The 15,036-nt window shown below is 43.6% G+C and overlaps 1 protein-coding gene across 2 annotated transcripts in view; it reads left to right on the top strand.

Annotated features, from left to right (window-relative positions):
* The window catches only part of LOC140212174 (ferroptosis suppressor protein 1-like), a 32,788-nt gene extending 30,342 nt beyond the window's left edge, over positions 1 to 2,446 (top strand). For both annotated transcript variants that reach the window (XM_072282819.1, XM_072282820.1), the window contains exons 8-9: positions 441 to 641; positions 2,014 to 2,446. In XM_072282819.1, coding sequence (XP_072138920.1) covers positions 441 to 641; positions 2,014 to 2,168 — 356 coding nt within the window. In that variant the 3' untranslated portion in view covers positions 2,169 to 2,446. The remainder of the gene's footprint in view (positions 1 to 440; positions 642 to 2,013) is intronic.
* The last annotated feature ends 12,590 nt before the right edge of the window (positions 2,447 to 15,036 follow it).

Raw genomic sequence — 15,036 nt, 5'->3', positions numbered from 1 at the left:
CAACAGCACAGAAATAGGCTATTTGGCCCATCTAGTCTGTGCCAAGCCTACTGCCTAGTCCCATATTCCTCCACGGACCATAGCCCACCATACCCCTATTCTACACGTACTTGTCTAACACAGCATGCCCACAGCTTACTAACCCTAATCCGTATGTCCTCGGAATATGGGAGGAAACTGGAGCATCTGGAGGAAACTCACAGTCACGGGGAGAAGCAAGAACTACGATGGCGGTGGGAACTGAACTCTAGTCACTGGTGTTTTAAAGCGTTATATGAATTGCTATGCTACTGTGTCATACTTAAACAGTAAATGCAGAATGTGATTGGATGGATGTTTGCCACTGGATTTGGTGAGTTTGAATCGGGAATTATCTCTGTCCTTTGAAGTGGTTGCAGCTGGAGTGTGTGATTTTAGTCTTTATCTTTTTTTTCCTACAGATGATCGGCTTGCTGAGGATGGTGCCGTGCACGTCAACGAGCATCTGCAAGTCAGTGGGATGGAAAATGTTTATGCAATAGGTGATTGTGCCAATGTCAAAGAGCCTAAAATGGCCTATCATGCGGCACTACACGCAGCCGTGGCTGTGGACAACATTGTCCGGAGCCTGACAAAAAAGTCCCTGAAAACGTACCAACCAGGTAAGCCTGCAGACAGCTTTAGCAAACTACTTCAAATATTACCTAGGGAAAGGGGTTATGATGCCTTGAAGTGTCATTGAACTAAAGATGCCCGTGTGTATTGGATCAGCACTCTCTGTCCCTTACAAAGTAAGCACCTAATCTTACCTTGCCACTACGATAAGTGCTGAAGAGAAGCAAATGCCACCCTTTTTTTGCTTTTGCACGTCTTTATACAATTGAAAGGAAGCTCCTATTAAAGGTTTGGACTGCATGTGTTTGGGGGGGAATTGGTCAAATTAACCCGTTCTCTTTAAATCAGTCCTTAGTTCAATAAAAGTCAAAGAAGTCTTGAAAAAAATTGATAATGTTTATGTTTATAGATACTGCTTATATGCTTAGTGGCCACTTTACAAGGTACAGGAGGTACCTAATAAAGAGGCCACTGAGCGTATGTTCATAGTCTTCTGCTGCTGTAGCCCATTCACTTCAAGATTCAATGTGTTCAGAGATGCTTTTCTGCACACCACTGTTGTAATGTGTGGTTATTTGACTTACTGTCGTCTAATTTGGAGTATTGTGCATGGTTTTAGTCACTTGCCTACAGAAAGGATGTCAATAAGATTGGAAAAAGTGCAGAGTTCCCAGGACTTGAGGACCTGGGTTTTCGGGAGAGGTTGAATAGAGTCATAGAGAAGTACAGCACAGAAACTGGCCCATCCCACAAGGAACACACATCAAAGTTGCTGGTGAACGCAGCAGGCCAGGCAGCACCTCTAGGAAGAGGTACAGTCGACGTTTCGGGCTGAGACCCTTCATCAGGACTAACTGAAGGAAGAGTTAGTAAGAGATTTGAAAGTGGGAGGGGGAGGGGGAGATCCAAAATGATAGGAGAAGACAGGAGGGGGAGGGATGGAGCCAAGAGCTGGACAGGTGATTGGCAAAAGGGGTACGAGAGGATCATGAGACAGGAGGCCCAGGGAGAAGGAAAAGGGGGAGGGGGGGGAACCCAGAGGATGGGCAAGGGGTATAGTCAGAGGGACAGAGGGAGAAAAAGGAGAGACAGAGAAATAATGTGTGTATATAAATAAGGGATGGGGTACGAGGGGGAGTTGGGGCATTAGCGGAAGTTTGAGAAGTCAATGTTCATGCCATCAGGTTGGAGGCTACCCAGACAGAATATAAGGTGTTGTCCTCCAACCTGAGTGTGGCTTCATCTTTACAGTAGAGGAGGCCGTGGATAGACATGTCAGAATGGGAATGGGATGTGGAATTAAAATGTGTGGCCACTGTGAGATCCTGCTTTCTCTGGCGGAAAGAGCGTAGATGGAGACTGAAGTTGCTCATGGTATTATGGGACCCTTTCACCTCTCTGGTATCTCTTCTCCCCTAGGTGCCCTCACCATGCTCTTATCCATGGGACGCAATGATGGGATCGGTCAGATTGTGGGGTTCCAAGTGGGAAAGCTTGTTGTTGTGCCGGCCAAAAGCAAAGATCTGCTGGTTTGGAAAAGCTGGAAAGAAATGGGTCAGACAGCACCTCCCTGAGCCCAGAGTTCCAGCCTGCTGCCTTCCCGACACAGGGATGTGCCTTATGCTGGTTCTTCAGTGGATGAACGAGGAAAGATGGTAACTGCCACAGGTTTACAACACTGTAGAATCAATAACTGACACAAAAACCATCCCAAAAGCTGGCTTAAAAAGCCAGCCACCATCTTGCCTATGCTCATCATGTTAGTTACTTTAAAGTATTAACCGATAAATGGAAATTTGAAAGACTTTTGCTAAATAATGGTATAAAGGTTTGAATATTTCTAATAAACTATTAAATTTTTCAAAACGGAATGTCAGCTGTGAGTTGGTTACCCAATGTTTCCATGCAGGATAGGCCGGTTGGAGAATTGAGTCTCTGTTAGCCACTAGTGGACTAGTCTCATCAGACACAAACCTGCTTTGTAAATGACTTGTTGCATGATGGATTAGAAATACTGAACATGGATCTATGTGTTAAATATAGGGTGTGTTCAGGGATTGTAATGTGTTTCCTTGTGGATAGAAGAAAAATACCAACCTCTATCGCGAGACACAGGGTCTTGCAGATGCTGGAATCTGGAGCAATAAACAATCTGCTGGAGGGACTCGGCATCTGTGGGTGGGGAGGGGGGAAGAAATTGCCAACATCTTGGTTGAAAGCCTATTTCAACCTTTGGGGAGGGCGACAGGGTCGACACTTTTGCTGCTCCTTGTGGGGTGGGGGGGGGGAAGGGATTTGGGATTTGGTGTTTCCGTCATTCACTCTTTGGGCTTGTTTTCCTGTTTTGTGGATGTCTGTGAAGAGTAAGAATTTCAGATTGTATACTATACACATTTCTCTGGTACTAAATGGAACCATTGAACCTTGCACCAGGCACTTTTTATTTTAAGCCAGCAGAAAATGCCATATTTGCAGTTGCCCACAAATTCCACCTCCTAATAGTTAACACTTAAGGTTGTCGTAGCTAGGGCAGTTGGGGTGGATAAGGTCCCACTACCTATTAATGCTCCCCTTGGCTTGTGTCTCCAATAGGCTGTCAACCAAGTCCATCTCCTGCCCTTAATGTGTGGCTTGGCTACTAAGTCCAGTGGAATCGTTTCTACTGACAGGAGACAGGGGAAAAGATGGTTTACTGGCACCTTAAAACCAGTTGCTGCGAGCAGATGGGGCTTGTCAGCTGTGCATTTAGAGAGGGAAAACTCTGACCTGAAAACTCCACTGCCTTGTGCCTATACCCACCCATTGGGAAGGCATCAGGAGTTTGCTCAGAGGGAAAAATCTGTGGCTGGAGTCCCCAAGGCAGTCCTACGTTGAGTTCAACGCTGACTGGCAAATCCTGTGGTGTCAAACTGTATCAGTCTCTACCATTCCTTTAGATTCATCAGCTGTGTGCAGAGGAGAAGCCTGCTGTATGAGCAACAGCTTGCTCCCTATATTGTACTTCCCTGGTTTACATACTGGCACCACACCAGCAATGTAGACAGCTAGGATGCAATATCCGTGGTCTACTGACTAACGAAGGACCTCAAATAGTTAACACGTTTTACTTGTATAGACTTAGCCAGGAATAACCACAAGGACATTCCACTTGAAGACTTTGTCAAAACTACTGGTAATTTCCAAATTTACCAGTAGAGGGCCACAGTGATCACAATAAATCTGACTACACGTTTTAAATACTGTACCTTTGACAGCAAACACTTCAGTGTTCTTAATGGGAGCCTTTGTATTATGAGCAGGAATAGGCCACCTCAACTCCACCTTCTCATTGATAACCTAATGGCCCCTCTTACAAAAAATCAATCTCTGCCTCAAAGATTCAACAATTCAATTTGCGCTACCCTTTTGAGGAATCAGAATAAGGTTTAATATCACCAGCCTATGTCGTGAAATTTGTTGTCTTTGTGGCAGCAGTACAATGCAACACATAATAGAGAAAAAAACTGAATTACAGTAAGGGGTTCAATATCCTTTCAGAAATCAATGGTGAAGAGGAAGAAGCTGTTCCTGAATGGTTGTGTGTATGCCTTCAAGCTTCTGTACCTCCTTCCTGATGGTAGCAGTTAGAACTGAGTATGTCCTGGGTGGTGGGGTCCTTCATGATGGAGACTGCCTTTCTGAAGCATCGCTCCTTGAAGATGTCCAGGATACTATGGAGGCTAGTGCCCATGATGGAGCTGACTAATTTTACAACTCTCTGCTGCTTATTTCAATCCCATGCAGTAGCCCCGCGCCCCCTCCACCATACCAGACAGTGATGCAACCAATCAGAAGGTTCTCCATGGTACATCAGTAGAAATTTACGAGTGTCTTTGGTGACATACCAAATCTCCTCAATCTCCTAATGAAATATAGCTGCTGTTGTGCCTCCTTTGTAGCTGCATTGGTATGTTAGGCCCAGGATAGATCCTCAGATAATTCACGGCCAGGAACTTAAAATTGCTCACTCTTTCCACTTCTGAGCCCTTTTTGAGGATTGGTGTGTGTTCCCTTGACTTACCCTTCCTGAAGTCCACAGTCAGTTCTTTGGTCTTACTGATGTTAAGGGCAAGGTTGTTGCCATGACACCACTCAACTAGCTGACGTATCTCACTCCTGTATGCCCTCTCATCACCATCTGAAATTCTGCCAACGGTAGTTGTGTCATCAGCAAATTTATATATGACATTTGAACTGTGCCTAGCCACACAGTCATTGGTGTAGAGAGTGTAGAGCGGTGGGCTAAACATGCGTCCCTGAGGTGCACAGTGTTGATTGTCAGCGACATGAAGATGTTATTTCTGCTCCACATAGATTGTGGTCTTCCAGAAAACCTGTTCCAAAGACACACTTTGCCTCATCTAAAAGAGGTTGGACAAACTTGGGATGTTTACTCTACAGCATCAGTAACTGACAGGAGACCAGATAGAAGTATAAGATTGAGAAGACAACCAGAATCTTTTTCCCAGGGTAGAATTGTCAAACACTAGAAGGATGCTTAAATACTTTAAGACAAGAGAAGGAAGGTTTAAAGGTGATGTGTGGGGTAATTTTTTTTTTACAGAGTGGTGGGTGCCTGAAACAGGCCCTCATGGGTGGTGGTGGAAGCAGATGCAATGGTGGTGTCCAAGAAGTTTTTAGGTAGGCCCATGATTGTGGCGGAGTGGAGTTCCATCTCTACCAAAGGAAGTGTAAGGCTCTCCTTCCATCTGCTGGCCTGTAGGTCACCCTTGGACAGGGTGTAGCACCTGCTCGGTCCCCCCGATCTGATCACGTGAAGCCATGGGAGCAGGTGGTTGGTCGTATGAGCTGCTGATGCGTATCACAAATCCAGAGTGTCAAGATCCCTGATGAGCTAACCTGCTCCCAACATATTCATGCAGCTATAAAGAAGACAAGACAGTGACTATATTTCATTAGGAGTTGCAGGAGATTTGGTTTGTCATCAAAAACGCTTGAAAACTTCTACAGACGTACTGTGGAGAGCATTCTAACTGGCTACATAACTGTCTGATATGGGGGTGGGCAGAGGGGGAGGGGGGCTATGACACAGGATCAGAAGGAGCTACGGGAAGTTGTAAAATTAGTCAGGTCTATCTTGGGTACTAGCCTCTGTAGTATCCAAGATGTTTTCAAGGAGTGCCTCAGAAAGGCAGCATCGATTATTAAGGGACCCCATCACCCAGGATATGCCCTCTTCTCATTATTACTGTCAGGAAGTAGGTACAGAAGCCTGAAGGAACACACTTCGTTATTCAGGAACAGCTTCTTCCCCTCTGCCATCCGAGCCCTAAATGGACATTGAACCCTTGAACACTATCTCACTTGTTTTAATATTATTTATGTTTTTGCACTGTTTTTAATTTAACTATTTAATACACTTTGACTTATTGGGAATTAGCAAACTAAAGTGGACTGAAATGGGTCATTTTACATCAGGCAATTACCAGATCTTCTACTGTGGGTGGGAACCCTGCAGAAAGAATGGAGTGGCTTAAATTGTCAAAAAAAAGTATCAAAATCAGTGATTGGATACAACCTCAAAAATGATAAAATATGACTTAAAGGCAAGCCTTTCAACATCAGTGATCCAAGTTGATGCTCCAACCACAGATGCCAAAGAGGATGAAATTATCCAGTTTTATGAAGAACTGCAGCACCTGCTGGATATGACACCAAAAAAGGATGTTACATTTATCATTGGAGCTGGGAATGCTGAAGTTGGAAATCACAAAACACCTGGAGTAACGGGCAACTTTGGCCTTGGATACGGAATGAAGCAGGACATTGGCTGGTAGAATTTTATCAAATTAACTCTCTGGTTATAGTAAATGCCCGCTTCCAACAGCCTAAGAGGCGGCTCTATACATGGACATCACCAGACAGTCAACACCAAAACCAGATTGACTATATACTTTGTAATCAGAGATGGGAGAGCTCTGTACAGTCAGCTAAAACAAGACGTGGAGCAGATTGTGGCTCAGACCATGAGCTGCTTGTTGCAATATTCAGAATGAAACTGAAGAACATCGGGAAAACCAACGTACCAGCAAAGTTTGATGTTGATAAAATCCCTCAAGAATACGCCATGGAGGTGAAGAACAGATTCAATGGATTAAACCTGGTAGAGAACGCCAGAAGAACTGAAAAATATTATGCAAGAAGTGGCAACAAAAAATATTGCAAACAAAAAGAAGACCAGGAAGGCAAAATGGCTTTCTGCAGAGGCTCTACAAGTGGCTGAGCAGCGAAAGGAAGTGAAAGCCAATGGAAATTGGAACAAATACCTCCAACTGAACACAAAGTTCAAGAAGATAGCAAGGAAAGATAAGAAAACTTACTTAAAGGAGCGACAGTGTGGACCATAATAAACTATGGCAAATCCTTTAAGAAATGGGGATACCTGGACATCTGATCTGCCTTATGGGAAACTTGTATGAAGATCAAGAAGCAATAGTTAGAACTGAACATGGAACCACAAACTGGTTCAAGATTGGGTAAGGAGTACGACAAGGCGGCATACTGTCACCCTACTTATTTAATCTATATGCTGAACACATCATGAGGAACGCTGGTCTAGAGGACTCAATTGTTGGAGTTAAAATTGCCGGATGAAATATTAACAACCTCAGATATGCAGACACTACTCTTAATGGCTGAAAGTGAGGAGGATCTGAGGAAGCTTCTAATCAAAGTGAAAAAAGAAAGTGCAAAACCTGGCTTGTTGCTCAATATTAAGAAAACCAAGATTATGCTGACCAGCCCTATTAACTCCGTGGTAATAAATGGAAAGGAAGCGGAAGTAGTGACAGAGTTTATCTTCCTTGGTTCAAAGGTTTCTGTAGATGGTAACTGCAGCCACAGAATTTAATGGCAATGGCAAATTTAGATAAAATACTGAAAAGCATAGACATAACATTGTCTATGAAGATCCATATAGTCAAGTCTATGGTATTTCCAGTTGTGATGTATGGCTGTGAGAGCTGGACTATTAGTAAGGCTGAATACTAAAGTATTGTCGCCTTTGAACTTGGATGCTGGAGGGAAGTGTTAAGAGTTTGTTGGACAGCAAAAAGATCCAACAAGTCAATACTTGAAGACTGCGGACTGCTCATGAGGAGGCTTGATTATGAGACAAAAGCTCAAATATTTTGGCCGCATCATGACAAGACAGGACTCCTTGGAGAAGACTCTCATGTTAGGTAAAACAGAAGGTAAAAGGAGGAGAGGACGACAGAGGCTACGATGGATAGATAATATTACTCAGACGATGCATATGACCTTGGGGGATCTCAGAGAGGCAGTTTCCAACACGAAGGCTTGGTGGACAGGAGTCCGTGAGGTCATGAAGAGTCCGACTTGACTTAACGACTGAACAACAGCAAATTTAATATACATATACATACTTACTGTAACTAATTTACTTAGTTATCTTTTCCTTTCTGTATTGCATTGTACTGCTGCCGCTAAGTTAACAAATTTCACAATCTATGCCAGTGATACTAAACCTGATTCTAATATCATAAGTCCTGGTTATGTGACCACTGACGCCAGGCAATCTCTGAATCGATAATTGCTGGGTTCACCAGTCTTATAAAGACACTGCCCAGAAGAAGACAACAGCTAACAGCTTCTGTAGAAGAAATTTGCCAAGGACAATCTGGAAAGACCATGATTGCCTGTGTCATATGACATGGCACATAACAAACAAATATGGTTATGGAGAACTATAGAACATGCACAGGCAGAAGGGATAGTTTTGTCATCACAGGTGTAGGGGCCATTCCCACGCTGAGCTCGTCTGTGTTCCATCTTCACCTTTGGAGGATGATCCCCTATTGTCAATGACTTCCTAGTTTTCAATTCTTCCCAGAATAGGAAATATCCTCTTCACATCCACCGTGTCAGAGTGCCTTTCGATATTTTACATTTCAAACAAGCCGCATCTCACTGCTCAAGTACCACAAGACTAGCCCAACCCGACAATCTTATCAAATATCATCACAGAAACGCATCCAGCAAGATTTGGGGAGATGACTGAAAACCTTAGAACACAGAACATTACAGCACAGTCCAGACCCCTTGGTCATCAATGCTGTGCTGAATTTGTAACCTATTCTAAGATTAACCTAACCCTTCCCTCCGACATGGCCCTCTACTTTTCTATCACCCATGTGCCTATCTAAGAGTTCCTTAAATGCCCCTAATATATCTCCCTGACCATCACCCCGGCATAGCGTTCCATGCACTTACCACTCTCTCAACTTACCTCTGACATCTTCCCTATACTTTCCGCTGCTCACCTTAAAATTATGCCCCCTCATATAGCCATCTATGCCCTGAGAAAAATGCCTTTGGCTGTCCAGTCAATCTATGCCTCTTATCATTTATCAAGTCACCTCTCATCGGCCTTTGCTCCAGAGAGAAACTCCCTAGCTTGCTCAAACTACTCTCATGAGACCTTATTGATAAAGTTAAGATGTAAACTGATCCTCAAAAATGAGGGTGTTCTTGGGAAGGAATTGCATAGCCTGCAGCTTTGGAACAATCAAATACCATTAATCTGGACTGTGACTCTTTCCAATCTTCCAGTTCACAAAGTCAATTTCTGCTTCAATTGTTTGCTGAGCCCTTTGTTTATGCCGGAAACGGTGGCACGTTAATTTATCCCAGAATCAAAGTGGAAGTAAACACATTATATTTATATGATGTGGTTCATCTGCCGTGGGTTATTGGAAATAAGAGCAGAAGCAGGCTACTATCTCCACCATCAAGGACATCTTCAAAAGGCGATGCCTCGAGAAAGCAGCATCCATCATTAAGAACCTTCATCACCCAGGACATGCTCTCCTCATTGCTACCAGGGAAGAGGTACAGGGGCCTGAAAAGACAGCTTTAGGAACAGCTTCTTTTGTTTCACAGTTCGATTTCTTAGACTATGAACCCATGAACACTACCTCAGTATGTTATGCAACACACACAAGATACTGGAGGAACTCAGCAGGTCAGGCAGCATCTGTGGACATGAATAAACAATCGAATATGGGTCTTGATCCAAGACCCTTTTCAGCACTGGAAAGCAAGGGGGAAGACGACAGAATAAAAAAATGGTGGGGGAAGGAGGATTGCTAGAAGGTGATAGGTGAAGTCAGGTAGGTGGGAAAGGTAAAGGGCTGAAGAAGAAGGAATCTGATAGGAGAGGAGAGTAGACTATAGGAGAAAGGGAAGGAGGAGGGGACCCGATAGGCAGGTGAGGTAAAGAGCCAGAGTGGGAAATAGAAGCAGGGGGAGGGGGAGAGAAAGTATTTTTTAACAGAAGGAGAATTTGATATTCATGCCATCAGGTTGGGGCTACCCAGATGGAATATAACAAGTTCCTCCTCCACCCTGAGATTGGCCTCATCATGGCATGAGAAAAGGCTGTGGACCAACATGTCGGAAAGGAAATGGAAATTGGAATTAAAATATTTGGCAATTGAGAAGCTCCACTTTTGCTTCACCTGGAAGAACTGTCTGGGGCCCTGAATGGAGGTGAACTGGCAGGTATGGCACTTTGGCTGCTTGCGGGTATAAGCACCTGCCCATTCCCTCCTCTCCAGCCCTTGATTTTTCCTACCGACCTGGCTTCACTTATCACCTTCTAGCAATCCTCCTGCCCCTCCCCTAGGTTTTTATTCTGTCATCTCCTCCCTTCTTTTCCAATCCCGAAGAAAGTTCTCGGTCCAAGATGTTGACTGTTCATTTCCACAGCTGCTGTCTGACCTGCTGAGTTCCTCCAGCATTTTGTGTGTGTTGCTTTGGATGTCTAGCATCTGCAGAATTTCTCATGTTTACTTTGCTTATTTGGACTACTTTTTTATATATTTCTTATTGTAACATAGTAAATTCTTTTTTGTCTTACACTGTGCTGCAGCTGTAAAACAAATTTCACGACTTATCAGTGATAGACAATAGGTGCAGGAGTAGGCCATTCAGCCCTTCAAGCCAGCACCGTCATTCACTGTGATCATGGCTGATCATCCACAATCAGTATCCAGTTCCTGCCTTATCCCCATAACCTTTGATTCCACTATCTTTAAGAGCTCTATCCATCTCTTTCTTGAAAGCATCCAGAGACTTGGCCTCCACAGCCTTCTGGGGCAGAGCATTCCATATATCCACCACTCTCTGGGTGAAAAAGTTTTTCCTCAACTCCGTTCTAAATGGCCTACTCCTTATTCTTAAACTGTGGCCGCTGGTTCTGGACTCACCCATCAGCAGGAACATGCTTCCTGCCTCCAGTGTGTCCAATCCCTTAATAATCTTATATGTTTCAATAAGATCCCCTCTCAGCCTTCTAAATTCCAGAGTATACAAGCCCAGTCGCTCCAATCTTTCGACATATGACAATCCCGCTATCCTGGGAATTAACCTTGTGAACCTACGCTGCACTCTCTCAATAGCAAGAATGTCCTTCCTCAAATTTGGAGACCAAAACTGCACACAGTACTCCAGGTATGGTCTCACCAGGGCCCTGTACAGCTGCAGAAGGACCTCTTTGCTCTTATACTCAATTCCCCTTGTTATGAAGGCCAGCATGCCATTAGCTTTCTTCACAGCCTGCTGTACTTGCATGCTTGCTTTCAGTGACTGATGTACAAGAACACCTAGATCTTGTTGTGCTTCCCCTTTTCCTAACCTGACTCCATTTAGATAATAAGTTGCCTTCCTGTTCTTACCACCAAAGTGATAATAAACCTGATTCTCCTCAAGCCTGCTTCATTGTTCAATATGACTGTGGCCGATCTCATCGTTCTTGCTACTTTTCTGTTGATCCCCTGAAGTCCTCGATTCCCCTCATTCTGAAGAGCTGCTGAATGCAACTTTGAACTTATTGCAAGATTAGGACTTCACAGCTCTTAGGGTTCAGGATTCCAACATCTTCCTCGTCTCAGTCTTAAGTAGGTGACACTAACTCTGCCTCTGTGTCGGTTCACCCATGAGGGGAAGCATTCTCTTGAAATCCCATCTTTCAACATGACCACCTCTCTCTGTTCGAAACTCCAGATTCAGTGGAGGAGGCTCTATACTTGGTCAAAAGCGACCCACTCCAGTAAATGCAAGCACGGTCATTTGAGAAGTCCTTGACAATCTGGTAATAAGTGAGTACTAATTTGCTTGTGATTCCGGTCAGATGTCCTTGATAGGAAACTGTTACACCATGAGGTTTTGGATTATACAACATTACGATTGCTGACTCTGCTCTGTCATTCCTGCAAGACACATATTTTAAGATTTGTGCTGCTGTCAGTAACAGTATGAGAAAGCAATGTACGAGGCAAACATTGCAGAAGCACCTAAACAAACAATTTATTAGGTACGCTTGCTCGTTAATGAAAAATCTAATCAGCCAATCAGGCATAAAAGCATGCAGACATGGTCAAGAGGTTCAGTTGTTCAGACCAGACATCAGGATGGGAAAGAAATGTGATCGAAATGCGTTCGACAACAGGATAATTGTTGGTGCCAAATGGGGTGGTTTGACCATCTCAGAAACGGCCGGTCTCCTGGGAATTTCACACACAACAATCCCTAGACCAGGAGTTCCCAACCTGGGGTCCTGCCCTGGAGAATGGTGCAAGAAGTGAAAAAGCAGCCAGTGAGTGGCAGTTCTGCGGTGAAAAATGCCTTGTATTGAGAGAAGTCAGAGAATGGCCAGACTGGTGTAAGCTGACAGGAAGATGATGGTAACTCACATCAGCACGTGTTACAACAGCGGTGTGCAGAACAGCATCTCCGTAGGTGCAACACGCTGAACCCTGAAGTTGATGGGCTACAGTAGCAGAAGACCACAAACATGTAGAAATACACTCTGTGGCCACTTTCTCAGGTACCTCCAGAGTCTATAAGCTCAGGCTATGAACCTTATGCTGGGATGTAACACTGACTGAAAAATTCAGCTGAATGACTGCTAGCTTGCTGTAATGTTCTGATTTATTCCATAACGTTTCATACACACACAAGCCCGAGAAAATCTAGATTTTGTTCTCCCTGAAATAAAGCACAAAAAATGAATAGTTTAAAATTTTAATGAATACATTGACAATGAGTTCGGCATTCTTTAAATACAAATGCATACAGTATGTGTATGTACAGAAGATCTGGTACATTATAATACATTTGAACAGTGTTGATAAGCAGAATTAAGGAAACAAAAATGACACTGTCGTTTTGGACAAGATGGCACCACAGAATGTTTTCTGTTGGATCAGCTTATTTCCAGACAGTTTCTGACACCAGAGTCGGCAATTTGCAGTGAAACAACTGAAAACAATCTCTTTGTATGGTTCCATGGACTGCCAAAAGGGCAAGGGAGAGGGTGGGGTGAGGCGTGTTTCATAGCTGAATATTTCCCACCTGGTAGTGTCAGTCTCTACTCCCTAGCTGTTAAGGCACTGCACTGGACAAGGAGCTGAAATAGTTTCAATAAGCAAGCAACAGCCCAGGTTTAGTGGTCTTGTGGACTGTAGGGTGTGCACAACAAGGAAGACTTACGTACGTCACAATTCCCTTATGATAAGACAGATGCTTACTATCGGAGTTGTGATGGCAGGTCGTAAGGAACTAGATTGGGAGATGGACCCTTTGGATTATTTAAAAGTCAGATCTGGGCTCTGAATTGGAGCAAAGAGGAGGTGATTGGAGAACGGATGATAGCTGTGGATTCAAGACAGCAATTTACTGCAGCATTTCACCCTGTTTTGTTTTGGCACATATATAGAGTAGTGGCAATTATCCACTGCAGCACAATGCTGTGATTTCCCACTACTCGAGTGGCTAGCACTGGTGCCTAGTGCAGTGAGCGACGCAGGGATGAAATGAAATTAAGATCACAGTGCACGTTTGAACAAAACGCTGACTAACACGGAGCTTTCCTCCAGGAGCAGCTTTGGTATGCATTTAAGAAATTTTGGATATTGTAATAGGGAAGTGAAACTGATAGGTGGACTAGGCTCGGATGTACACTGTGCCATGAATGTGTAGGTTCTTTTGTCCACTGTGGCTGTTTCTTTTGAGGTTCTGTATTTCCTCAGGTGGGAGGACCAGCAAATCCATGTGAAAAAGACGACAGAATTATACAGAGTGAACACAGATTTCAAAACATCTCAAGTGACTAAGAACATTAACAGATCCATTCCTGTTTACCAGAGTATTTATAACCGTTTGGCTCTTACGTGCAGAGAGGAGAAATTCTTCTTTGGAATACTGCATGAGGGGGATGCAAAATGCATGGGATTGAATGGCCTAGAGATGAGTGTGTAGGGAAATGTAGGTCGTGGAGATGTACATAATTCACAACCACCCGCAATGAGTTGGGCTTTCACTTTTAAGAGGCTGGTCTGACATGGTGACGTAATTATGTAAAGGGTTTTAGCGCACTTTTATCTTCAAGTTTTTGGTGTTCAATAAATGAGTTGCTACGGCTTTTCTGAAACATAAAACACCTCTGCCATTTTATTTATGAAAGCCTACAAGTGCAACTGTTAACCCCTCACTCACAGACACACACATATGGTGCACTTACAACCAATGATGAATTTCCTCCCCACTTTGGTTCAAATGGTTCTTAACAACACATGGCTGCTACTAACTACACTGCAGATTGAGCTGTACCTGGAATAGACTGACATTTGGGCTGAAGGTGCAAAATAATCTCATTAACACGAGACGACATTTAAATTGATCCTGAAAGAAAAGCATGAGGACTGTTCTACCACAACACGTACATATACAGTGAAGTATAGAAGGGGGAGCATAACCCATTCATAACAACATAGGAAGGCAATTCATCCTCAATCTGGAGCTAGCTACCTAACCCACACCTGATGAGACTTGAATGAATTGTATCCTGGAGACACAAGTTACAACTATTGTTCGATATTAATATTCAGCTGCCATTTCCTCCCTCTTACACAGTATTTCAGAGTTTTACATGGCATTTACAGCAAAGAAGCACAGCCTGGGTGGTTGATATCTGTGTTCGTGCCCATTCATAAGCTCAGCCTTTCTTCAACCCAACACCAGCGTGTTTTTTCCTGTATCTTCCTTCTCAAAATACTGTACCTTGTGTTGGCAAGTTCAATCACCCCTAGAGTAAACCATCCTCTCCCTAAGTCAGTTAAACAACTACTGCCATACATTTATGGCCGCGCATTCCTAGCTTTTGTTAGTTCACTGAGTCGATTATTTTTCTCTGTTCTACTGTGAATCGTGAAAAAAAATCCCAAGGTAGCACATGGTAATCTATGTGTACTTTGATAATAAATTTACTTCAAATTTGCAAATGGAAATATCTTCTCCATGCTTCCCCCCTCCAATCCAATTAATGAGACCTATTTCATCTTTTACGCTGGTAGAGTTCGA

Source organism: Mobula birostris, chromosome 18 (assembly GCF_030028105.1).
Source record: "Mobula birostris isolate sMobBir1 chromosome 18, sMobBir1.hap1, whole genome shotgun sequence".
NCBI lineage: Eukaryota > Metazoa > Chordata > Chondrichthyes > Myliobatiformes > Myliobatidae > Mobula > Mobula birostris.
The sequence above is the reverse complement of the archived record's forward strand: the minus strand, read 5'-3'. Positions and strand labels throughout refer to the sequence as shown.